Raw genomic sequence first — 25,478 nt, forward strand, 5'->3', positions numbered from 1 at the left:
ACCATTCCATCTGCATTTGAGAAGTTCTTCTTAATCATGTTGTTTACATATTTGACATACAGTAGGTTGAGTCTACTACTCTCCTTTTTTGTTAGTCCCTGTTGTTTATGTGCCGATTTTTTACTTGCAACCCTACTACTTTGTTTACTCCTCTGTGTGTGTGTGTGTGTGTGTGTGTGTGTGTGTGTGTGTGTGTGTGTGTGTGTGTGTGAGAGAGAGAGAGAGAGAGAAGCTGTCTCCCTCGTGTGTTGTGTAGTTCCAAGTCGTTGTAACACAAAGGAGACAACCTGGCAAAAAAATATTTGATAAGTTATATAATAAATTGCCATTACCCATGAGGCAGTTGACTGCTGTTGGATCTTTTAAGGAGCAGCTCAAATTCTCTCTTTTCAAGGAGGTATGATCTGGGGAAAGGTGTTGTGGCAGACAGCTATGAGCTGGGGAAATGTGTTGTGACAGACAATTATGATCTGGGGAAAGGTGTTGTGACAGATATTTATGATCTGGGGAAAGGTGTTGTTACAGACAATTATGATCTGGGGAGAGGTGTTGTGACAAATTTATGATCTGGGGAGAGATGTGAGAGACATTTATAATCAAGGGAGAAGTTTTCATGACAGACATTTATGATCTGGGGAAAGGTGTTGTTACAGATAATTATGATCTGGGGAAAGGTGTTGTGACAGACATTTATGATCTAGGGAGAGGTGTTGTGACACATTTATGATCTAGGGAGAGGTGTTGTGACAGACAATTATTCGGTGTAAATTGCCACTTGTGCTTGTTAACCTTGTATATGAATGATGTCATAGGTATTGTTATTAACATTTTTTCGTGGTAAGTGTGGGCGCTTACCATCCACTTACTTGATGTAGTGCTGCTCACTAGTGTGTACTCTTTCCTTTCCTTCCCTCCTTCCTCTACTGTCTTTCTTGTCCTAATCCTTCTGCCTACAGGTGAGTTTACACACCCTCTTTTGTCTTTCTTTCCTTAATTCTTTCCTGTTCCTTCTTCCTATGGGTGACATTTTGTGTGTGTGTGGGGGGGGGGGTCCTCCTACATACCATACACCTCTACTTTACACTGAGTGGCAAGCTGAATGGTTTCCTGCACACCAGGAAATCATTTGCTATGCTGGGTGGCAACCATATAACCAAATTATGTCGCCTGGTGGTTTAGTGGGTATTCGCAGCCCTCCAGTCAGATTGAGCCTCTGCAGGTTTATATCCAAGGGGTGTTTGGGATTTGTTGTTCACGTAATGCCACTCGGGTGAGTGAGGCTGGTCACTGTCATCTTAAATGTCAGGATCAACTTGCCTAGCCCCGGACTCCTACGCTCCTCGTGGAACAGTGGAGGATTGGATGATGGATGGATTAACATTTTTTTTAGACAATAGAAATGATTGAGGTGTGTTGAGCACTAGTGAATTCCATCTTGAAAGAACTGGTGCTTTTGAGGAACAGAAGACCAGATCATCATTACTGTACCCTCGATATAACAAACACTGTAATTGGTACCAGACCCTTGACGTTAAAGCTGAAAAGCATGGTGGTCAGTAATTTCCCCGTCATAATGGCTTTTAGCAAACAAAGATTATTAAATATAGAGCGTCTTTTGGCAATACACTTATACACAGTTACATACAGCTAGGTCTAAAGGATACGTTTATGTGAAGCTACACAACGTGGTGAATGTTTTTGGTGTATCCGATGGAGCCAGGATTCCGTGGGTCTTGAATGATGAGCGAATGGAAGCGTGGACCATTGGATTGGGGAAATTTGGGCTGCCTGGACATTGCTACTCCTCGCCTTTCCCTTGGTTGGGAATGGAGGTCCGGATGAAGATGATGATGATGATTAATCTTTACCTTTCAGGAAGTAATTGCAGCACAAATAAAGACTGGAAATAGGCCTTGGATAAATCTCTGTTCGTTCGTCATTCAATATTTACAAGGAAAGTGTGGGTAAAGAAAACTCACACTTCACATTAATTGTTACATTACAGTATATGCTACATATTAGAGACTAGCAAAGCAAATAGTACAGAACAGCTGCATGTACATTAAACATAAAAAAAACTGCATTCCACCACTTGCACAGATGGGCAGTGATAAACACCACAGTACTGCACATAAGAAGTTGTCTTCTTAAGTTTGTATGTCAGTAATGTCATCATCAGTTGGGAGCAAGACTTCGATAGTAAGCATCTCCTATAAAGGTAATATTTTCCTCTTGACCTTGTTTTTTTTGGGGGGAGAAGCACATGAAGGTTATGATGCCTTGACTTCAGGCAATAGAGGTACGGTAGTACAATATTTGGTGAATTCGCGGAGTGATGGAGGGAGGTCCTCTCATGATGCCGGTATCCAGAGACCGGTGTGTTGTTCTGCGGGATGTGGAGGAGCACGGGAGTGTGTGTATTTACCTATTTGTATTTACCTATTTGTAGTATACAGGAATTGAGCAATGCTCGTGTTGTCCTGTCTCCATATCCACATTTATCAAGTCTACCTTTACACACATGAATGTTTTTCTCATGCACCACCTCTTTGTCTAAGTCGTTCCAAATATTTAAGAATATACCTAATTGTGATATACACGGAATGTACTATGCTCGTGGGTTTCCGTCGCTGTTTCTCAATAAGTCGAATTTAACTTTAAACTCGTTTATGTTTTTAGACTGGACGATCTCTTTGTCCAGGCTATTCCATAAGTCTATACTTCTGTAAGGAAAGCCATATTTCTTGATATCCTTCAAGCAGCTTGACTTTTTCAATTTCATTCCATGTCCTCTTGTTGCTCTCTTATCCCATACAAACAGATCTTCTTTGTCAATTTTATCTACTCCCACCATGGTCCTGAACACCGCAATCATGTCTCCCCTCTTTCTCCTTTCCTCTAACGAAGGCAAATCCAGTTTTTCCAGCCTCTCTCTGTATGACAGGTCTGTCAGACTGGGGACCATCTTGGTTGCTGTTCTTTGTATTCTCTCAATCTTGTTTATATCTTTCTTTTTGTGTGGGGACCACACTACCGCTGCATATTCTAACCTGGGGCGGATCATGGCCACTATCAATTTTTTCATCATTTCCTCATCCATATAATGAAATGCTACTCTTATGTTAGTCAAGAGCTTATAAGTCTCTCCAACTATCTTGTTAATGTGCTTTTCTGGTGACAAACTATCTTGGACCAGCACTCCCAAATCTTTCTCTTCTCTCCTTTTTGTGATTAATTCATTACCCAAAAAATAATTCAGTGATGGTCTCCTGGTACTTTTACCCATTTCCAATATTTTACATTTCTTTACATTAAATTTCATTTCCCACGTCCGGCTCCAATTGTGTATCCTATCCAAATCCTCCTGCAGTATTTTACAATCCTCCTCAACCTCTATCTTCCTCAAGATCTTTACATCATCAGCAAACAGACTCGCATAACTGTTCACTCCATCTACCATATCATTTACATAAATCAGGAACATTACTGGCGCCAACACTGAGCCTTGAGGGACTCCACTTGTTACTTCCCTCCATCCAGACATCTTTTCCTTTATTACTGTCCTCATTTGTCTGTCTCTCAAAAAGTCTCTCATCCATTCCAGAAGTTTCCCCTTTAGTCCTCCTATATATTCTAGTTTCCACATTAGTCTCTTATGAGGTACCTTGTCAAAGGCCTTCTCTAAGTCTAAGTACACACAATCCACCCAACCATCTCTCTCCTGTACCACATCAATCGCTCTTGAGTAAAAGCTCAACAAGTTTGAAACACATGACCTTCCACTTCTGAATCCAAACTGACATTCAGCCAAAATATTCATCTCTTCCAGATATTTTATCCATCTGTCTTTCAGGATTCTCTCACACAATTTTGCGACCATGCTGGTTAGAGACACTGGTCTATAATTCAGGGGTTCTTCCCTGTTTCCTCCCTTGTAAATTGGTACCACATTTGCCCTCTTCCATTCTTTTGGCACTTTCCTCTTCCAGTGAGCATACAATTAAGCTGTGAATTTTATCCGCCAGTTGTTCTCAGCATTCCTTCAGTACCCAATTAGAAATTCCATCAGGTCCTGGGGCTTTCCTTACATCTTGAGTTTCCAGTAATTTATACACTTCCTGCACCTCCACTTTTATATCTTTCATCACCGGAACATTTCTAATCACTCCCTCCCCTTCCACAAGCTCCTTTTCTTTAGTGAAAACTGACTGGAAACGTTTGTTCATTATTTCTGCTTGCATTGCCGCATCATTAAAGATCTCTCCATCTACTTTCAGCTTGGTGATTCCTTCCTTTTGTTTCAGTTTGCCATTAACAAATCTATAAAACAGTTTGGGTTCATCCTTGCATTTGTCAATTATACCTTTTTCAAAATTCCTTTCTTCTTCCCTACGTATTCTTGTGTATTCGTTTCTTGTTCTTTTATATTCTTCCTTTGTTCTGTCGTTACCTCTCTTTCTCCAATTGTTCCACGCCATTTATCTCTCTTTTTTGGCTATCATACACCTTCTATTAAACCACTCCTTTTCCTGTTTTCTTTCCCTCTTACCTCTTGGTACAATTTTTCCACTCCCAAATTATAGAGGTCTAGAAAGATATCCCACTTCCTCTGTATCTCTCTTGTTTCTCTGAATTTTTTCTCCAATCCGCATTTTCAAAAAAAGTTTCTCAATCCTGTAAAATTTGCTTTGCCAAAGTTGTATCTTCCCTGTCTATGAAGCTCGTCCTCTTGGCTCGACGTTTCCTATTAACATCTGGAACTCAATGACCACGTGATCACTTTTTCCCAAAGGACAGAGATATTCCAATGATTCTATTACATCAGGTTCTTTGGTGAACAGTAAATCTAACCTTGCTGGTGTGTCCTCACCTCGAAACCGTGTCTCTTCTTTGACCCACTGCGTCATCACATTATTCATTATTATATTTAATAACATAGTACCCCACGAATCCTCGCCGCCTCCCGAGTACCATTCCTCCCAGTTCACCTCTTTACAATTAAAGTCACCCACCAAAATTATATTATTGCTTTTCTCAATTATTTTTTGCAAGTAGCTAGCCATATCTGACAACATCTCATGGTATTCGTCATCCTTCCATGCTCTCGTCTTTGGCGGAACATACACTCCCGCCATATCTCTCTTAACATTCTCTCCAGTTTCTAATTTCATATATATCACTTCAGCCCTGCCTTCTCCCATTTCCACAGTATCTACATTTATGTTGTTCTTCACTGCTATCATCACTCCTCCTCCCTTTTTTTCTTTTCTGTCTTTTCTCCACAGTTTGTATTTACCATCTCCCAAATGAACATCAATATCTTCTCTTAATTTGGTCTCTACAAAGCACATGACATCAGGTTCATGTTCTCTCAAGAAATCATTAATTTCGATCCTTGTCGATATGAAACCATCAACATTAGTATATATCACCTTCAAATTATTTTTGACATTATTAATACCCTCTTCTCTCCTACTCTCTGTCCGTACCACTTCCTCAACTTCTGATCTTTCACAACCATCCCCCCTAATTTCCTTCACTTCTATTTCCTTAAATACCATTTCCTTACTTTCATATCCAATACTCTCCAAAAAAAGTATTACGTTCTTCCTCTGTCCTCTTATCATTTTTTTCCTTTACTTCTTCCTTTAATGATTTTAAAGCTTCTCTTTCTTCTTCATTCAGATCTTTTCTTATTATAATATTTTCCATCCCCGCCTCTTTGCTTAATTTCCAGGTCACTTTAAGTATCTCATTTATTACACTTTCTGATGTAAACTTGACTCTCATTGGTCTTGTTTCCCCTTTCTTATAAGGCCCTATCCTCCTTACTTCCTCAATTTCTTTTACCCACTTGTTTCCTTCGGGGGTCAATCTTGCCTAATATTCCTCTCACCATGTTCGTGTCTCTCCTGAGTCTTGCGAACCTAACCTTTTCTTCCTCTTCCCTGTTTCCAAATACTATCACACATCTGTTCCTTTCTACAGTTTCTCTCACTATTTTCTCTTTTTTCTTCAGTATTTTCACTACATTTTCTTCCATTTCTTTCTTGTTCATTTCCTTTTCTTCCTGGATGATCTCTCTTAAGCTGACCACTTCTTTCTGTTCTTCCTCTACGTGTGCCCACTTTGCCTTGTGTTCTTCTAGTACATTACTCACCTTCTCCGTTTTATTAGTACTCTCTTCAAGTTTCCTCCTCAGTTCAACATTTTCCCGCTTCAAATTCTTAATCTCTTCATTGGCTGTTTCGTTGGACTGGATTAGACTCTGTATGGTGGTTTGCGTATTTCCTGACACATCCTTTATCACTAGATTCTCTACTTTTTTTTCGAGTTCACTAATCCTCATAATTAATGTTTTCACTAGGTCCATGACATTAGTATTAGCATCAAATCCTTGAAATTCCATTCCCTCATTGTTTACATTTTCGGCCATCTTTAACGTACCGATCAAGTACCTAAACAGCTGTTACCAATAAGCCACAAACATTCATGTATACTATTGCCAACAAATCTTTACATTTTTGGTAGTCTACCAACTTTCATTATTTTAAATTTAAAGAAAGACCCTAGGAGACAGGACAGACAAAATTCCTGAAACTACTCAAGGTCAGGAGCGATGCCTGGGACGTCCTCTCTCTCCGGCTGTTGTGCGTGTGTGTGCATGTGTGTGTGTGTGTGTGTGTAGGGACGCCACACTGGTTGGTGTTTCCCACGTGTCCATTCTTTTACCAAACAAAATTTGTTAAACGAACATAACATTCGGCCAGCTCAGGGTGGTCATTAAAACCAAAATTTGTGAAAAGAGGGTTCGGTGTATCGAGGGTTTATCGTATTATTATTATTATTATTAATAATGTTATTAATATTATTATTGATTGTAGTAGAAATAGTTGATAAACCTTAGTCTGTCTGGCTGAGCAGATCCATCAACCACAGGCAAGCAACTGCCCCTGCAGAGCTGTCCCGTACAGTGAACAAATGTTCCCGTTTGGTTAACAGCACCTCAGTAAGGTGGAGGGAAGAGTGTGGAAGTTTGGTTCCTCGATGGATGCTGTATTTGCAGTGCTGCACCCTGTTAGCAGAGACACCATAGCAGGCTCCATGCCACCCCCCCCCCCCCCCTTTTTTTTTTTTTTTTACCCCCCCCCCCAGCATTGTAATTGGTTTCTTTTAGCCTTGGATACCATAAAAGCTTGTCACTTAATGTAGAGCCACCTGAAGTGGAAAGAAGAATAATGAAAAGTGACAGGAAGGATGGGGGAACTAGGAAAAGGGAAGGGCAGCCACAAAAAAACAATGATGAAAGTGAAGGAAGAATTGGACAGCACAACAGCGCAACATTAGTGAGTAGGTGATGGTCGCTACCATGCATCACTCAAGTTAAAGTGAAGAGTAGAGTATATGGTCATTTACATTCTCCATTGTGTCTGTCATACTTAAAAAGCATACATACTACCCCGACAGCACAGCAGCAACAGCCCACCCCAGCACACCAACAGCAACAGCATCAAGTACTTCAACACGATCAGCAATTAACAGCATACAAGCGTGCCTATGGAGCTGCTGAGGTAAGTCAAGGATCTGTCTTGTATATTTAGTTCATTCATTTTCACTTGGCAGGGATTTTGTCTTTTTTCATTTTCTTTCACATAGCTGTTGTTGTTGTAATGAAATTTTGTCTTTTTCATTTTATTTCACGTTGTTGTTGTTGTAATGACCCTAGACTCGTGTAGATATGGACCTGGTGGACTGCCAGCTATCCCCCTGCAGTTCAGTATCCTCCTTTTGAGTGACAGAGAAGTTGTTAGGGGACATTTGTATTACAAGGCAATGGAGCCACCAAGATATATTGATGCCACTGTATGAAGACATCCCTCTCCAATGCCATCATGCTTTGGTACAGGGAGGAGCTATTGTGGTCAGGCTAAAGATACAGACTACAGTTAAAACTTCACAGCATGTTCAGGTTTTATATTAAGAAGAGAAAAGAAGATGATTCCTTGTACCTATGAGCCTATGAGCCTGCAGTTGTTCATCAGTCATCTGTCTGTGAGAGATCTTTCTCCTATACAGCCCCTGGGTTATATGATAAATTGCCATTATTCATGAGGCAATTGACTTCTGCTGACTCTTTTAATGGGCTGCTCAAAGCCTTTCTGATGGTCAGTTACGGGGTTTATTTTATTTTTTTGTTATTATTATTATTTTTTTTAATTGTTTTTTCCTGATGAAGTTTGTTGTATATGAGTGATATCACATTTCTTGTAATTGTAAAAGTTTGAATGAATGTTGAGTGCAAGTGAATTCCTTTGGAAGAACTGGCACTTTTGAGAACCAGACAATATTATTATTATTATTACGGTACTATTATTATTATTATTATTATTATTATTATTACTATTATTATTATTATTGTGGTAGGTGGGGACACTCACCATCCACTCACTTGATGTAGTGCTGCTCTTGTGTGTCTGCCCTTTCCTCTCCTCCATCCTTCTTTCCATCCATCCTCTTCTGTCTTTCTTTCCTTCATTCTTTCCTCTTTCTTTTGCCTGCGGGTGACTTTACACTCCCTCTTGTGTCTTTCTTTCCTTCGTTCATTCCTCTTCCTTATGCCTGTGGGTGACTCAACACTGAGTGACAAGCCAAATGGTTTCCTGTACACCAGGAAACCATTTACTATGCTGGGTGGTAACCATATAACCAAATTTTGGCTCCTGGTGGTTTAGTGGGTAATAAAGGTGCTCCAATTGGATTGAGCTGGTGAAGGGTTTATATGCAAGGAGTGGTTGGGGTTTATTGCTCATGTAATGCCACTCAGGGATGAGTGAGGCTGGTCACTCTCATCTTAAATGCCAGGACCAACTTTCCTAACCCCGGGCTCCTATGCTCCTCATGGGGCAATGTAGGATTAGATGATGGATGGATGGATGGATTATTATTATTATTATTATTATTATTATTATTATTATTAAATATCCAAAGGGTGGTTGGGGTTGATTGCTCATTTAATGCCACTCAGGGATGAGTGAGGCTGGTCACTCTTATCTTAAATGTCGGGACCAGCTGCCTAGCCCCTGGCTCCTACGCTCCTCATGGGGCAATGTAGGATTGGATGATGGGTGGATAGATGAATACCAGTATATCAGTAATACATGATGTTAAAATAAGACCTTACATGAGGTAAAATACATACAAGGTGTCTTGAGATTTTTGAGAAATTCCATTAGGATATTCTTTAGTTGATTTTGAGTAAAATTGCTACATTAACATTGGTCCATTATTTATGAATTGCAGTAATTATAAGAAAGACTGTTTTTGTCCATAAGGTAATTGCTAATTTTAGCTCAGTTAAAAATTGGGCCTCTGATGATACAGCATTTTTCACACAAAGTTAGCCTCAGAATAACTTCTTAAATTTTCAAAAAAAGATTATTGTGGGATACCCTGTATAACATCTATCTATCATTCCACAGTAGACACCTTAATCCCATGAAAGGTGGTCACAACAAATAGCCACCATGTTGCCCTGTCGTGTGCTGTTTGGCTACCCTCCCTCAAACTCACCCCCACTCTCGCCTATATATGGTATCCCTCCATTCCATCCCTCAATCTCATCCTTGGTCTCCCCCTCCACCCCATTAACACACAGGTACTCTCTTCTAGTCAGTCTCTCATTCTCTGTCTTCATGTGACCAAACCTTCTCAAAGCATTTCTCATAGCACTTTCAGTCATATCCGCATAACCACCACACTGCTACTTTACTTCCTCGTTTGTCTGTCTGTATAACATAAAAATGCATATACTGTACATGTACACATTACTTGACAGGTTCCAGTGCATCAGATATATGAAATTGCACCCTCCACACGGTACCAGGTGGTTACATCGACTCCACATGTCATAAACGCTGCCAGTCTTGCTTCCATACAAGGACAGGTATGTTTACTGTATTCTATTTATCTTTATCTGATGGAAGTCAGCTACTCCCATAGCTGAAATATTAAGTTGTGGTGGCATGAACTTTGATAAGCTTCAGTTGTAAGGCAGGAATGAGTCTCCTTGGTTACACAGTACTGTACCAGGTTATCACCACGACACTGTGTGTTATCAACCCTTCTTGTCTTGCTTCCATATGAGGATAGGTATGTTTTCCAGGCTTAGAATGTCCTAGGTACTAAACCATCTTTAGTGATTTACTCAGATTCCTGGTTAGCATGTTAATATTTAATGAATCACTTGGTAAGCTGCTGTACTCACGCAGTTGCAAGCGCTGGTTCGAATCCTCACAATATTTAATTTATCATCCCTTCGTGTCAAGTGGGGTTGGTGGAGGATTAGTGCCCCTCCCTGTAAAACAATTAACTCTAAGCCCTTGGCCACCCCATTTGGGATACATGGCGTCTGGCAATGAATGATGATACTCAAGTTATTTATTATACATTACTCTTTCCTGAATCATACTTGAAACCTGTGTATCCCAGTGGTAAGTGTATACTACAGTAGTTAGGTGCAGCCATACTAGGCAGGGTCATAGTTAGGGATTAGGTAACAAGCTCTCATCTTCTGTCTTTACTTGTTACTGTTATTATTATTAAGCTTTGCCATATAAATGGCGAAGCTTATTGTTTTCGTCAGTATTATTATTTTTTTTTTTCTTTGCCTATTTTTGCTTACATCTTAATGATATTGTATATGAAAGTACCGTAGGGTAACCCAAGTTCAGTAAAACTTTGATATAACGGACTTCAGTAGACCACAATTCGTTTTTGTCAGAATTGAGGAGCTACCGGACTAAATTCTTATACAGTAGGGCCTTGTAACTAACGATCCTAAGAGATTGATAAAACCTCACTAGTTGTGAAACTGCTAGTTTGGAGGCAAACTTTATATAGCAAAAAATAAAAGTAGACTGGAACATTTAGTAAGTTCAACTATTTTTCTATTTTTGTCTACTGTACTTTTACCCACTAAATAGTCACATTTTTATATACTGTACAGTCATTACTCATTGTATGATGGGGTTATGTCAGGTCATACCTTATTGTATACCGATTTTATTGTAAATCGGTACATTGAAACCCATTATAAAAGGGAGGTTACGTCAACTCAACTTCCCAAAATCACCTAACCAAGACTGAACCATAAATGACAATCCACCTTCATTCCTTCCTGTGTTAGTCCAAGTCATCCCAAGGCTGGGGGACAGCCTGTGCTTGCAGGCATTAGTGGTCAGCCTCTGAGTCAGACAGGAACAGGTTAGGGGGAGGGGAATCCGGCCCATACCAGCACCAACCTTAGAACTGGGACTCATTCCTGCACTAACCTTAGCACTGGGGCCTGCACTGGCACTGACCTTAGCACTGGGGCCTGCACTGGCACTGACCTTAACCACTGGGCACACAGATCCACAGTACTGTAGTACGATGTTTGGCTGAGAGGTGACGATAACAGGGGGGCACACATGAACAAGTTGAAAAGACAGGGCTTTGAAGGGGTGGCGGGACCTGAACCATGACAATGCCTGCATGTTGGGGCCGTCATCTTGCCTGAGACAAGTGACGGTCACCTTGCGTATGCCTGGCGCTTTCCAATGGCAAAATCGTTATAGCGGGAAATTTATTGTAAATCGAATTTCGGGGCAGAACTTTTCTGTTATCGTTGTAGCAAAATATCGTGAACCGAAACATCGTAAAATGAGTAATGACTGTACTTAATAGGACAAAGCAACAAAAAGTCACCATTAAATGCTCAGAATGCAGTTTATTGAAAGCAAAAGTTGGGAGTTGGGAGTGCGCATGCTTACTGGGAGTAAGCGCCACCACCACCATCGCAACCCTCCTCTCCACCATTGCCACCCACTCGAGCACTGGCCTTTCTCTATATCTCCTGTAGTATCTCATCACCACTTTCAAATCCTTCATAGGTGTTAGGTTCAATTTGGCCAGGTATGAAAAAAGAGCAAGGTCGCAGTAGCATAGCGATAGGCAAGACAACAATGAATCGAAACACGCCATATGACTCGCTCGCTAGGTGCGACTCACTTGCTAGACGAGACTCGCTCGCTAGGAAAACGAGTCGAAATGTGCCTCGCGGCTCGCTTGCTAGACGACAATTGCCACGGATCTCTTGTTTCGAGGGTTTTGTTGCTAGTTATGAAGCTGAAGACAGTTTCTATCCTACCACTAGACTTGAAATTGCTAGTCCAAAAAATGTTAGTTGCAGGGCCCTACTGTATATCAGAAAATGTCTGATAATGCCAGAAGCAGCCTGAACTACCTGACCAGTTCACCTGTGTTCACTACAATAAGGTCAATATAAGACATGTTTATCGGTGTACAGTACAGTATTATTATATATGTTATATATGTTGTACTTTACATACGTACAATGTACAGTGAGTCCTTGATAACCCCTACACCGCGGGCTTGTTTACCAATGACTTGCGTGTCCCGCAGGGTTATTTGGGCTCCGACAGACTCTCAAAAAATATTTGCCAAAAATCAGTTATTAGTCCTAGAATAATAAAATTACATATGCTTATGGCACATACCTTCAGCTTTCTCCTGGAATGATTGTTGAGCCTTCGTCGGTTACCGTAGGACTTGTGGAGACCTCTGAAGTAGGGTAACGAAGTCTCCACTTTACACTTCCCGACAACCCGTAATATGATTACCACAGCCAGATACAAACACTATAAACACTATTCTACAATTTTCAAGTAGTTTGGGATCCATACTAAAAAAAAAAAACACTGTGAAAGCAATGGAAATTACGAGCGCGTCTGATCGTCGCACTGGCACTAGTTCGCTCTTGGTACTCTGTCATTTATTATTCATAAAACCCCTCACACTTTATATTTCTGTTACTATATAACACTTATATATATCTACAGTCTTTATCCATAAGTTTCCTTCAGTAGTATTAGTTTATTGTCACTGTAGGGATTCAATTTCTTTCAGTAAAATACGTAGCATTCACTTTCTCGTCCTGTATACTAGCATTGAGAGTGAATGTCACTTTCATCTTCACTCTCATAACTCATAGCATTCAGACATGCTAGAGTGAAACTTTCACTTTCATTACTCCTAGGGTATATACTCGTATTCTTATAATACTACTCATTTACATTTCTATTTACGTTCTCTATTTTATTTACGTTATTTACATTTCTATTTTATTTACACTGTTATGCACTGTCACTTGAAGTAACTTATAAAACTATTTTCCATTGTTCACGTATATTTACATTCATTACTTTCACTTGCTGTTTACACATTATTTACAATTCCACTTGCACTGTTTTACTCAATAGAAAGATCGTAGTCACTCTTTTATCAATTGTCAGCCCTTTACCTCTTTCCACACGAGGTTTAGTAGGGGATAAAGGTCACAGGGCCCTTTGCATGGGGGTGAAAAAGGCCTTGAAGTCAGCAAGAAGAAACATACGTACCCTCGCTTCGGAAGATGAGAGTAAACTGATAACGGAGGGCCGGGGTGGAGGCCTACTTAGGGGTTATTCAGAGCTACCAATGTTAGCTCTTGAAACAGCTATGTCTAGCACTGAAATGATTGGCAGGAAATCTAGACAATACATTATAAATTAGGTAGTTCCAGGTGAATGTAAATATCACTTAGGCTTCTCCCTTCCCTCCTTACATGTATATTTATTACAAAAATAGATTAGAGGCCTACTTAGGGGATATTCAGAGCTACCAATGTTAGCTCTTGAAACAGCTATGTCTAGCACTGAAATGATTGGCAGGAAATCTAGACAATACATTATAAATTAGGTAGTTCCAGGTGAATGTAAATATCACTTAGGCTTCTCCCTTCCCTCCTTACATGTATATTTATTACGAAAATAGATTATACGGCATATTTCAAGGGGAAAAAACAGCGAAAATTAGCGAACGAGTGCACGTGAGGTGTTGTCAGGTGATAATTAGCCAATTCCAGGTGTATGGCACTCTCACTTACCTTATTTCTTTCTTGTATATATTATTTGGTATAAGAATAGGACATAGGGCTTATTTCAATGGATGAAATTAGTGAAAAATTCCAGGGAAGATTTACTTAGCGTAGCATGGCCGGGCAGGCGAGAGGATAGGTTAATGGAGGGGGGGTAGGGAGGGGAGTCAAGAACGGGGAGAAATGGCTAAATTGTCAACAATGGATGGGAGTACAGATGAGATTAGGAGTGCTGACTAGTGTTGGACATTGGCAGTACTGATAGATGATACAAGCCCCCACTTGGAAGCCCGGGTGAATTCAGAATAACACAGAATCACAAAAGTGACGCCCCGAGGTATGATCCCTTGCTCCCAAGCGTCACGAAAGTGACGCCCCGCGGTTAAGGGGATAAACAAAAACCTGAAGTACGAATTTTTAATGTTATGAAAGCGATGAATATAGGACAGATTCCACGATACGAAAGTATCTGTCTCAATGATACAAAATGCAATACGAAAAATTCAGAATGGGCGCTCGCTTGCGGCGAGGAAACGAACTAACCCCTCTCTGTTAAACAGTTTTTCGAACGCTTCCCAGTTGAGTCCACAGTTTCGGGACAATTCACTGTCAGGTCGATTCCCCCGTCATTTATTTCCGTATCATTTTATTTAGCAAGTATATTAGTTTTCAATTTATATGAGTTATAAAGGTGATGGCAGTTTATTTTTTGTTTTAATGTAAAAATATGACATCATATAGTTGGTATTAACGGAAAAAAATATAAATATATTGAAACGTGAATCAGGTGATGTACGATGTTTCACTTCATCATTTAACATAAGGATACATATGAGACATTGGCATTTATATAAATGCCTAAAAACCTCAAGTGAATGATCGACATACTCAAAAATTAGATGAATAATCTTCATATTACGTCTACATTCTTAGCTAATCATTCAATCTCAACTGACTGCATCTGGGAGACGCCAGATTATAATTCAGGGTTGACTACAGCAAGGCAGAAGCAAGTTAATTATTGACTACAAGTGCAAAGTATAAATAATATCCAAAGCCTGCTCTGTTGAATGAACATAGACCTTGATAGTTCCCCATGAAATTAGTTATTATAGAATTAATTAATATTAAGTATATTTATAGAATGACGGGGAATCATCTTGGGTGCGAATTGTCCTGACAGGGAATCGTCCATGCTTTGATGGCGAATTGACTTCATGGCAAATTGTCCCGGAACCGAGTCCATGTCCCTTCTCACAGCTTTGCTGTACGTGATGATATTTTAGCAGCTCTACACCTTTTCGTACTGTTTAGGCATGCCTCCCAACCACCCTGCATCATCTCCAGCATCAGGGAGCCCGCAGCAAAGATGAAGCAGCACCATACTCTAACTCTGGAGAAGAAATTGGAAATCATAAGACGCCACGAGGAGGGGCAGGGAGTCTCGGAGATTGGGTGTGCTTTAGGCCTTGCAGCTTCCACTTTTAGGACTGTGACCAAGAAAAAGGAGATGTACGAGAAAATGGCCACCTCGTTCTCTACGTCTACAGGTATTATTTCAAAATAGGAGAGGTTAAGTTTAGGTGGGGGGTCCAAGGAGGTCCTGGGATGCATCCCCCCATTTCTACATATACTGTATTTCATTGGGGAAAATCGTTCCGATATATGAAATTTTGGATTACGAAAGGTTTTTTGGTCCCTCTCCCTTTCGTATATTGAAGCCATACTGTATATATATACCGTCTGTATATACTGTGTATATATATATATATATATATATATACAGTAAACTCTCATTATACGATGGGGTTCCGTTCCTGAAAACCCCATCGTATAGCAATCCCATTATAACATGGAGTCAATGGGGATACGTTCCCAGACGTGCCTAAACTCTCACATACACACACCTTAGCACTCGCATACATGAAATATCCTTATGTTTAAACATTTAAAGTAACACATTAATAGTGAATAAAGAGAAAAAAGCATGAAAACTACAGTCTACAGTAGATCTTACCTTTACTGAAGCAGGCAACGGTTGTTTATGTGGTTCCTAGACAATTCGCCATGAAGTCGACAATTCGTCGTCGTAATATGGATGTTCCCCGTCAGGACAATTCCCCGTCATTCTATAAATATACTTATTACTGATTAACTGATACTTTAATAACTAATTCTCAGGGGGATCTATCAAAGTCTATTTTCATTCAATAGCATTGGCTTTTGATATCATTTGTAAGTTGCACTTTTAGACAATATTTAACTTGTTTCAACCTTGCTGTAGTTGACATTAAATTATGTTCTAGCATCACCCACAGCTGTTTTCATTAATTTCCATTGGTACTACAACATCCTGGGTATATTTTAAAACGACTTTGAAGAGGTACAAGTACAGGCCTAAAAAACTAGTGTACTTCCTAAATAACTGATATGAAAATAAACGACGGGGAATCATCCTGACGACGAAAAGTCCCGATGGCGAATTGTCTTGTTATTGTTGTGATGGCGAAATGACTTGATGGCGAAATATCCCGAAACATTTATATAGACTTAACATGAAGATTATTTGTATAATTCCAAAGTATGTCGATCGTTCACTTAAGGTAATTAGGCATTTATATAAATGCCACTGTCTCGTATGTAGCCTTATGCTAAGATGAAGGATTGATCATAAATCAGCTGATTCACGTTTCAATATATTATTACAGTATTTTTCATTTAATGCCTATGATTTGATGCCATATTTTACATTTACTATATAAACAATAAACCACCATCACTTTTATAACTTACATAATTAAAAAACTAGTGTACTTGCTAAATAAACTGATACGTAAATAAATGATGGGGAATCGTCCTGACGGCGAATTGTCCCGACTCGGCCTCACAGTCACAGGGACTCACAGCCCTCACTCATCAATGTCAGAACTGCCTGGCTGGGCAGGGCTAGCTAATGAGGCTGGACCGGTGGACAAGTGTGTGTGGTCTAATGCCGACAGTGTGAGGACGTTTTTGTTGCATTTGCACATTCGCTGTTCACTGAGCCGTGGATGATCCATCGTTGTTGCAAATCGTTCCCATTGTATAGTGAGCATAGGGTACTAAAATTTTTGACATTGTATAAGCGAAATATTGTACAAAGAGGCATCGTATAATAAGGGTTTACTGTATATATATATATATATATATATATATGTAAATATATACAGTACTGTATATATATATACACACACACACACACACACACACACACACACACACACACACACACACACACACACACACACACATATATACAGTAAGCCCTTCACAAGTCAAACTTTTAGAAGACGGAATCTTCGGTAAGCCATACTCAGGCCGAGACCACATATGTAAGTAGGCCAAGATGTGGAGATATGGGGACAAAGGTGGCACCAGCGAACATGTGGCCGCCAGTCTTCTGCTTGCCTGATTTCACAGGCTTTGAAGTCTCAGATTATCTTGAAGTTATGCAAAAAGTTGGTGAGAAGAATATTAATGAAGATGATGGCATCCAGTGGCGTGAAATGGATGCAGATGATACTGGGTATTATCACCAAACAAGAAATTGCTGAGTCTGTGGCTGGGAAGAAAGATGATGATGATGACGACGAGGAAGAGAACAATGATGTTGGACGCAAGAATCCATAAAAATTATCCCAAGTTCGTGAAGCAGTGGATGTTGTCATATCTTGGCTGGGTTATATTGATGATATAGAAGCACAAAATTTTTATACATATGTAAGGGAGTTGCGAGGCTTGGTTATTCGTTGCCAGTTTTCCCAGCAGAAGCAGGTGAAGATTCATGACTTCTTTAAGCCTATGCCAAGGTGTCGGCCTAGCCCTCCTCCTGATTCCAGCAGTTTTTCTGCTTCTACAGCTCTTCAAATAGCCAGCACTTAAGTAGTGTTGGCACAGACACCGAATAGTGTCTGTGTGTGTGATTATGAAAACTGTAATTTGACTAAATAAAAAAAAAAAATATGCATATGACATAGTGTTAAGTGATCATGATTAAAGTTCAGTATTATTATTACTGCAAGTGTTACACTGCCGTGTATTTTAGTGATTACATTTAACTTCAATTCTTAATGTTCAGTGAAATAAATACTGGGTACTGTTTAGAATGTTACGTTAAATTGTCAACTCCACCACCTTCACCACCTCCGTTTCCAACACAAGCTGCCGACGGGGCTGTACTACCTCTAACGAAAAGTAAAGTAGGTGCACTGATTTTTTTTTCTTTTTGTCTTTCTTTATTCATTTATACACTGCATATGCTCCATTACTTTAGTGTTGAAAAGACAAGTAATAAGTATTGTCTTTGGAATTTGGGTGGTGAAAATCCATCTCCAACACAAAGTGTCGACAGGTCTGTACTGCCTCTGTGAATGATTTTCTACCAGTTAAAGGTATATTAAATGCACTGATTTGTTTTTTTGTCATAACTATTTGTATATGCTCCTTTAATTTAGTGTTGAAAGGACAAATAATAGGTATTGTCTTAGAAATTTTCGGAGGTGCAAATTTGGCAAGACGGAAAATTCGGTAATTCGAACAAGGGTAGAGCCCCATATAGTTCGACTTGTGAAGGGTTTACTATATGTATGTATATATATATATATATATATATATATATATATATACTGTATAATTATATATATGTATATTGTAAATATATTATATATATTATACCATTTGATCAAAGAAATTCAACGAAATGGCAAATGAATGCAGGACTAAAGCAGGGGAGGAGTAAAATCTGTGAACTGGAATGAAATGGATCTGGACAGCATGTGGAATGCATATAGGGATTACTTTGTTAGAAATGCTAAAGCGGTGTGTGGTGTGGCAAGATTAACAACAAAGAGGAAAGATACAGCATGGTGGGATGAGTAGGTTAAGAGAGCAATGGAGGAAAAGGGGAAGAACTGGCTAGAGTGGTTACAGGACAGGGGTTCATTTGAAATAAGAAGTGAATATATTGAGACCAAGAAGCACGTTAAGAGACTAATGAAGAGGAAAAAGGAGGAGGTAAATGATGATCTAGGAAGAAAAATGAATTCAGATTACTCTGAATTTAGGAAGTTACTCTGGAAAGAGGTGCGAAAATGTAAAGAGACGGCAGAAAGAAGTGTGAAAGTGTGAAGTATGTAAATGGCAGATTATTAGCACATGGGGATGAAGTAAAGACCAGATGGAAAGAATATTTTGAAAGTTTGATGAATGGGAATGGAAAGAGTAGAGCAGCTGTAAGGATTGTGGAAGGTTTTGCGCATGTATGGTGTAGATGGTAAGTTGCTAGGTGCTGTCAAGAGTTTTTATGATGATAGTGAAGTTAAGGGTTAATTGGCATCTAAGTGAATGGTTCACGATCGGTGTGGGCGTGCAACAAGGTTGTGTGATGTCCCCATGGTTGTTCAATATACACATGGACGGGGTGATGAGAGAAGTAAAAACACGAGCAATGGAGAGAGGGATGGCTAGGAGACTGGTGATGGATGGAATACCTTAAATTTGTTATATGCTGATGATGCAGTACTACTTGCAAATACCGGACAAGAACTTGGTAGACTAGTGCTGAGTTTTGCTGATGTCTGTGAGCATTGTGCCTTGAGAGTCAATATATAAAAGAGTAAAGTGATGGTCATTAAGAGAGAAGGTGACTCCCAGTGCGATGTTACAGTGAATGGAGAGAGACTGGAATTGGTGAGAGAGTTCAAATATCTGGGTACAGTGATAGAAAATAGAGGAAAATATGCAAAAGAAGTGGAAAGTAGAGTGACACAAGGAGGGAAGGTAGCTGGTGCTATGAAGGCCCTGATAAGAAACAGAGGCTTGAGTGTTACAACTGCACGAGGCTTACATGGTGTGTTAGTGCCAACTTTAACATATGGATGTGAGATTATGGTGTGGCATGAAAATGAAAAGTCAAGAATGAGAGCAGTGGAGATGGGACTGCTGAGGAATATATGTGGAGTACAGAGAGTGGTTAGGATATGAAATAATGAGATTTGTAATAGATGTGAAGTGAGGAAGTCTGTGGACACCAGAAATGATGAGAGTGTATTGAGATGGTATAGGCATATGGAGAGAATGATAACAATAGAGTGGTGAAAAAGGTATATCTTAGCAAATTTGAAAGAGGGAGGAGACGAGGTAGGCCAAGGAGAAGGTGGAGGGATATGGTGGATGAGTGTGTGAGGAAGAGAGGTTTGGAAGTCGGTGAAGCTAGGAGACTGACAAGAGATTGAGCTGGCTGGATGAATATTGTGAGGAGAAGCACATGATCAGGGATTTGGCACCCCTTTTGAATGTAACGGCATCTGGATTGACTCTCGGATATGTTTATGTGAAGCTAAAGTATGTGGTGAATGTTTTTGGTGTATCAGGTAGAGCCAGGATTCCGGGGGCTTGAATGGTGAGCGAATGGAAGCGTGGCCCATTGGACTGGGCAAATTCAGGCTGTCTGGACATTGCTACTCCTGACCCTGCCCGAGGATGGGAAAGGAGGTCCGGATGATGATGATATACCATTTGATTATTGTAGTGAATGTACAGTATATATAATATAGTACAGTACTGCAATGGTAGTGAAAACAGTTTAAACACCATTGATGCAATCCAGACTAATGTCTGCTGTATCAGAAAAAGTCCGGGTTTGCAGGGGGAAGTCCAGATGTTGCTTTTATCAGAATTTCACTTGTTTTGGAATTATTTTTGAAGGTCATATACTCATTATTATTGCAAAAATTGTATATTTGAAATTGAAATATCTCAGAAACTAATTGAGATATGGCTATTTTGTTGAAATCCTATGGTAAAAAAGTTTGCTGAGAATTTTTCTCAGTATTTTGCCATTTAGCTGAGTGGAAAGTACCAAATGCCAATCTGCTCAGTGTTTTCTTTGCAACATGTTCTAGTGAAAACCAGAAAAGCTGCAAAGCTATTAACTTACAGATATATAGCTGTGGTCCCTCTCATGATCTGAAAGGTTATGGTTACAGTTAAGCATACAGTTAACCAGTTATTAAGACAAAAGTAAAATGTACCAATGCATTCTTTGACACGTTTGTCTTCGGATCTTGTTGGTATTACACAAGAAGTTACCTTAGGTTATTCTAAGTACATGTTCCAAATATGAATGACCTTGAACCACTTTGAAAGGCCACAGACTTGTTTGTGATGCCAAAATTTCATACCCTAATACCATAGATAGTTATGGCAAAGCTTCCATTTTGTGGGTACACAGTAAGAACAAGTAACTACTTATCCATCCATCCATCCATCATCCAGTCTTACGTTGTCCCATGAGGAGCGTAGGAGCCCGGGGCTAGGCAAGTTGGTCCTGACATTTAAGATGAGAGTGAATAACTAGTTATTATTATTTTTATTGTTATTGCTTTTATCCATCCATCCATCCATCATCCAATACTAATGTTGCCCCATGAGGAGCATAGAAACCTGGGGCTTGGCAAGTTGGTTCTGACATTTAAGATGAGAGTGACCAGCCTTACTCATCGCTGAGTGGCATTATGTGAGCAATAATCCCCAACCTTCCCTTGGATATAAACCTGCACAGGCTCAGTCTGATTTGAGTGCCTTAATTACCCAATAAACCACAGTGGAGTAGACTGTAGCACCAGTCGAGCAGGGCAGTACTCCCGAGGTGGATGGAAAGCTGATGACAGGGAGTGCTGGAGCCCCCGTTTCATCAGCCCTCAGGACTAGTTCCTGACCATCCCCCTTTGCTGAACTTTTTCAGTGTCTCAGTTACACAGAGAGTAGGCCAGCATGCTCTCCAGTACAAATTTCTCTAACTATCTTCACCAAACTACATGCACAGTACACACTACACTTCCTATTCAAAATTCACCAAAAATGGTGTCAATTTACCCAGCCTCGGAGTCCCCAGGGGGGGGGACCATAAATGCCCCCGCCATCTGCCCCTCTCCCGGTGACGACTCGAGGTGCCTGGAACCACTGTCTGACTCTCTTCTTCTTCATTTCTGCAACATTCGCAGCCTTTCATCTAACTTTCGCTCTGTTGAGCACCACCTCTCCTCCTCTAAACCTCACCTTCTTTTTCTAACGGAGACTCAGCTGTCTGAGGCAACTGACAGCAAACCCTTTTCTGTATCCTCCTACTTTCTCTATACTCATTTCAAAGCCAAAGGTGGCTGTTGTGTATACATACACAACGACTTATCTTGCTCTCGTGTTCCTGAACTTGATTCTTCTGAATTCTCCACACTCTGGCTTCGGCTTTCCTGTCATTCTCTGACTAAATATATCTGTGCTGTTTACTTATCCCCTAATTCTACTGACTATCAAAAATTCTTCGACTATCTTACTTCTACGATGGAACACATTCTGTCCATTTCTCCTTTCTCTGAAATCTCCATTCTTGGAGATTTCAATGTTCACCACCACCTTTGGCTCTCCTCTCCTTTCACGGATCCACCTGGTGAACAAGCCTACATCTTTTCTATCCTTAATGACCTAGAGCAGCTTGTACAGCACCCTACCCGTATCCCTGACCGCCTTGGAGAGAGCTCCAACATACTTGACCTCTTCCTCACAACTAATCCTTCTGCTTACTCTGTTAATCTTTTCTCTCCGTTGGGCTCCTCCGATCACAACCTTATTACCTTAACCTGTCCTATCACTCCGGTACGGCCTGTGGACCCTCCAGGGAAACGTCGTCTGTGGCATTTTGGAGCCGCGGACTGGGAGGCCCTCAGGCAGTACTTCTTTGATTTTCCCTGGAATGATTATTGCCTCCATGGCCGTGAGCCATCTGAGTGTGCCTTGCGCATTACGGAGGTTATTCTCTCGGGCATGGAAGCATACATTCCTTTCTCATATCCTTTGACTAACGCAAGAAAGCCTTGGTTTAATCACGCTTGTTCTAATGCTGTCCGCAACAAGGAGAAGGCCTACAAAAGGTACCGGAGCCAACCCACCCCTGAATCACATAATCTTTACGTTTCTGCCCGGAATCGTGCTAAGTCTGTTCTTCGCTCTACTAAAAATAATTTCATCCATACTAAATGCTCTCAACTCTCCAACTCGAATTCTTCCCGCTCCTTCTGGCACCTTGCCAAAAATCTTTCTAACAACTTTACCTCATCATCCTTCCCTCCTCTTTTCTACTCTGATGGTTCTGTAGCTATTTCTTCTACTGATAAAGCAGATCTCTTCGCACAGACTTTCTCCTCCAATTCCACCTTAGACGATTCCGGTGCTGTTCCTCCATCACTTCCCCCTCTGACTTCCTCATGGCTGACATTAAAATTTCTTCAGTTGATGTATTTTCTGCCATCACTGGCCTCAGTACTAACAAGGCATATGGGCCTGATGGGGTCCCTCCTGTTGTTCTCAAGAACTGTGCTTCTGTGCTTACACCCTGCCTAGGCAAACTATTTCGCCTTTGTCTGTCAACTTGTACCTTTCCTTCTTGCTGGAAGTTTGCTCTCATTCAGCCAGTCCCAAAGAAGGGTGACCACTCCCAACCCTCCAACTATCGTCCAATTGCTTTAACGTCCTGTATTTCAAAAGTTTTCGAGTCAATTCTTAATAGAAAAATTTTAAGGCATCTTTCCTATCACAACCTTCTTTCCGATCGTCAGTATGGGTTCCGTCAGGGACGCTCCACTGGCGATCTTCTCACCTACCTTTCAGACTCCTGGTCATCCTCCTTTCGGGACTTTGGCGAAAGCTTTGCCATTGCACTTGACATCTCAAAGGCTTTCGATCGAGTCTGGCATAAATCTTTAATTTCCAAACTGCCCTCCTACGGCTTCTATCCTTCTATCTGTGCCTTCATCGCTAGCTTCCTTTCTGGTCGTTCTATAGCCGCTGTTGTAGACGGCCATCGTTCTTCTCCTAGATCTATCAACAGTGGTGTTCCTCAGGGCTCTGTCCTATCACCAACTCTCTTCCTTTTATTCATCAATGATCTTCTAAGCTGTACATCTAACCCTATCCACTCATACGCTGATGACTCCACCCTTCACCTTTCCATTTGGTTCCCGCAACGCCCATCTCAACAGTTACTTCAAGAAACAAGGGATGAGGCTATGGCACACCTAATGTCTGACTTGGCTCATATCTCTGACTGGGGTAAAAATAATATGGTTGTCTTTAATGCATCTAAGACTCAGTTCTTACACCTATCAGCCCGACAAAATCTTCCACAGGTATACCCACTAATGTTTAATAATATTCAGCTTAATCCTGCATCATCCTTGAACATGCTTGGGGTTTCATTTACTCGGGACTTATCTTGGAAAGATCATATTACATCTCTTGTAAAATCTGCTTCCAAGAGATTGGGTGTGCTAAGCCGACTTCGCTCTTTCTTTACCCCTGCACAATTGTTGACTCTATACAGGGGTTTTATCCGCCCCTGTGTGGAGTACAACTCTCATGTGTGGGGAGGCTCCCCACATACAGCTCTTCTCAATAGGGTGGAGTCAAAGGCTTTTCGTCTCATTAACTCTCCTCCTCTTACTGACTCCCTTCAACCTCTGTCTCTTCGCCGCACTGTTGCATCTTTATCTCTTTTCTATCGCTACTTTAATGGTCACTGCTCCTCTGAACTGTCTGCTTGCATTCCTCCACCTCTACGACGGGCGCGTAGCACCCGTCTGGCAGCAACCTCTCATCCCTTTTCTGTCCAACTCTCTAATGCAAGAGTTAACCGTTACTCCCAGTCTTTCATTTATGCAACAGGTCAGCTCTGGAACTGTCTCCCTCTATCTGTATTTCCTGCTGCCTATGATCTCCAGTCTTTCAAACGTAGTGTGTCCAGGCATCTCAAAATGATCGGATCTTGAATTTGGCTCTCTATTGTATTTTGTTTTTCTCTTGGAGGGAACTGTTACTGCGGGCTCATGGCCTTTGGTTCCTTCTTCCTCGCATAAAAAAAAAAAAAAAAAAAAAAAAAAGGCATCATAATCTGGTTATATGGTTATCACGTAATGTAGTAAATGGTTTCCTGGTGTACAGGAAACCATTTGACTTGTCACTTAGTGTAGAGTCACCTATAGACAGAAGGAAGAGAAAAGAATGAAGGAAAGAAAGACAGAAGAGGGAGTGTAAAGTCACCTGTAGGCAGAAGAAAGAGGAAAGAATGAAGGAAAGAATGACAGTAGAACAAAGAAGGAAGAGAGGAAAGGGTAGACACCCAAAGCAGCACTACATCGAGTGAGTGGATGGTGTGTGCCCACCACCACTGATTGCTTTTCTTATCATTATTATTTCTGTTCCATTATTAGTTTTTTTTTTATTTTTTTTTATTTTTTTTAATTTTTTTTTAGTAGTAGTACCTCAGGGATAAAGGACTGAGTAGAGAGGTTGCTAGAGATTGATCAGCATAGAGAGCCACCATTAGGTGACCAAGGCTGATACATGCAAGCATATTAGAGCCTTTATAAGCAAAGCAAAAAATGAAAGTGTTCCGTTATTTATTTATTTATTA

At 40.5% G+C, this 25,478-nt stretch overlaps 1 protein-coding gene across 1 annotated transcript in view; it reads left to right on the forward strand.

The window, feature by feature from the left end:
* Positions 1–25,478, forward strand: part of LOC145399500 (uncharacterized) — a 44,727-nt gene that overhangs the window by 11,966 nt on the left and 7,283 nt on the right. The window contains exons 2-3 of the mRNA XM_080272104.1: positions 7,468–7,571; positions 9,836–9,943. Coding sequence (XP_080128230.1) covers positions 7,468–7,571; positions 9,836–9,943 — 212 coding nt within the window. The remainder of the gene's footprint in view (positions 1–7,467; positions 7,572–9,835; positions 9,944–25,478) is intronic.

This window comes from Coenobita brevimanus, chromosome 49 (assembly GCF_032717465.1).
Source record: "Coenobita brevimanus isolate Jiangsu-jjx chromosome 49, ASM3271746v2, whole genome shotgun sequence".
Lineage (NCBI taxonomy): Eukaryota > Metazoa > Arthropoda > Malacostraca > Decapoda > Coenobitidae > Coenobita > Coenobita brevimanus.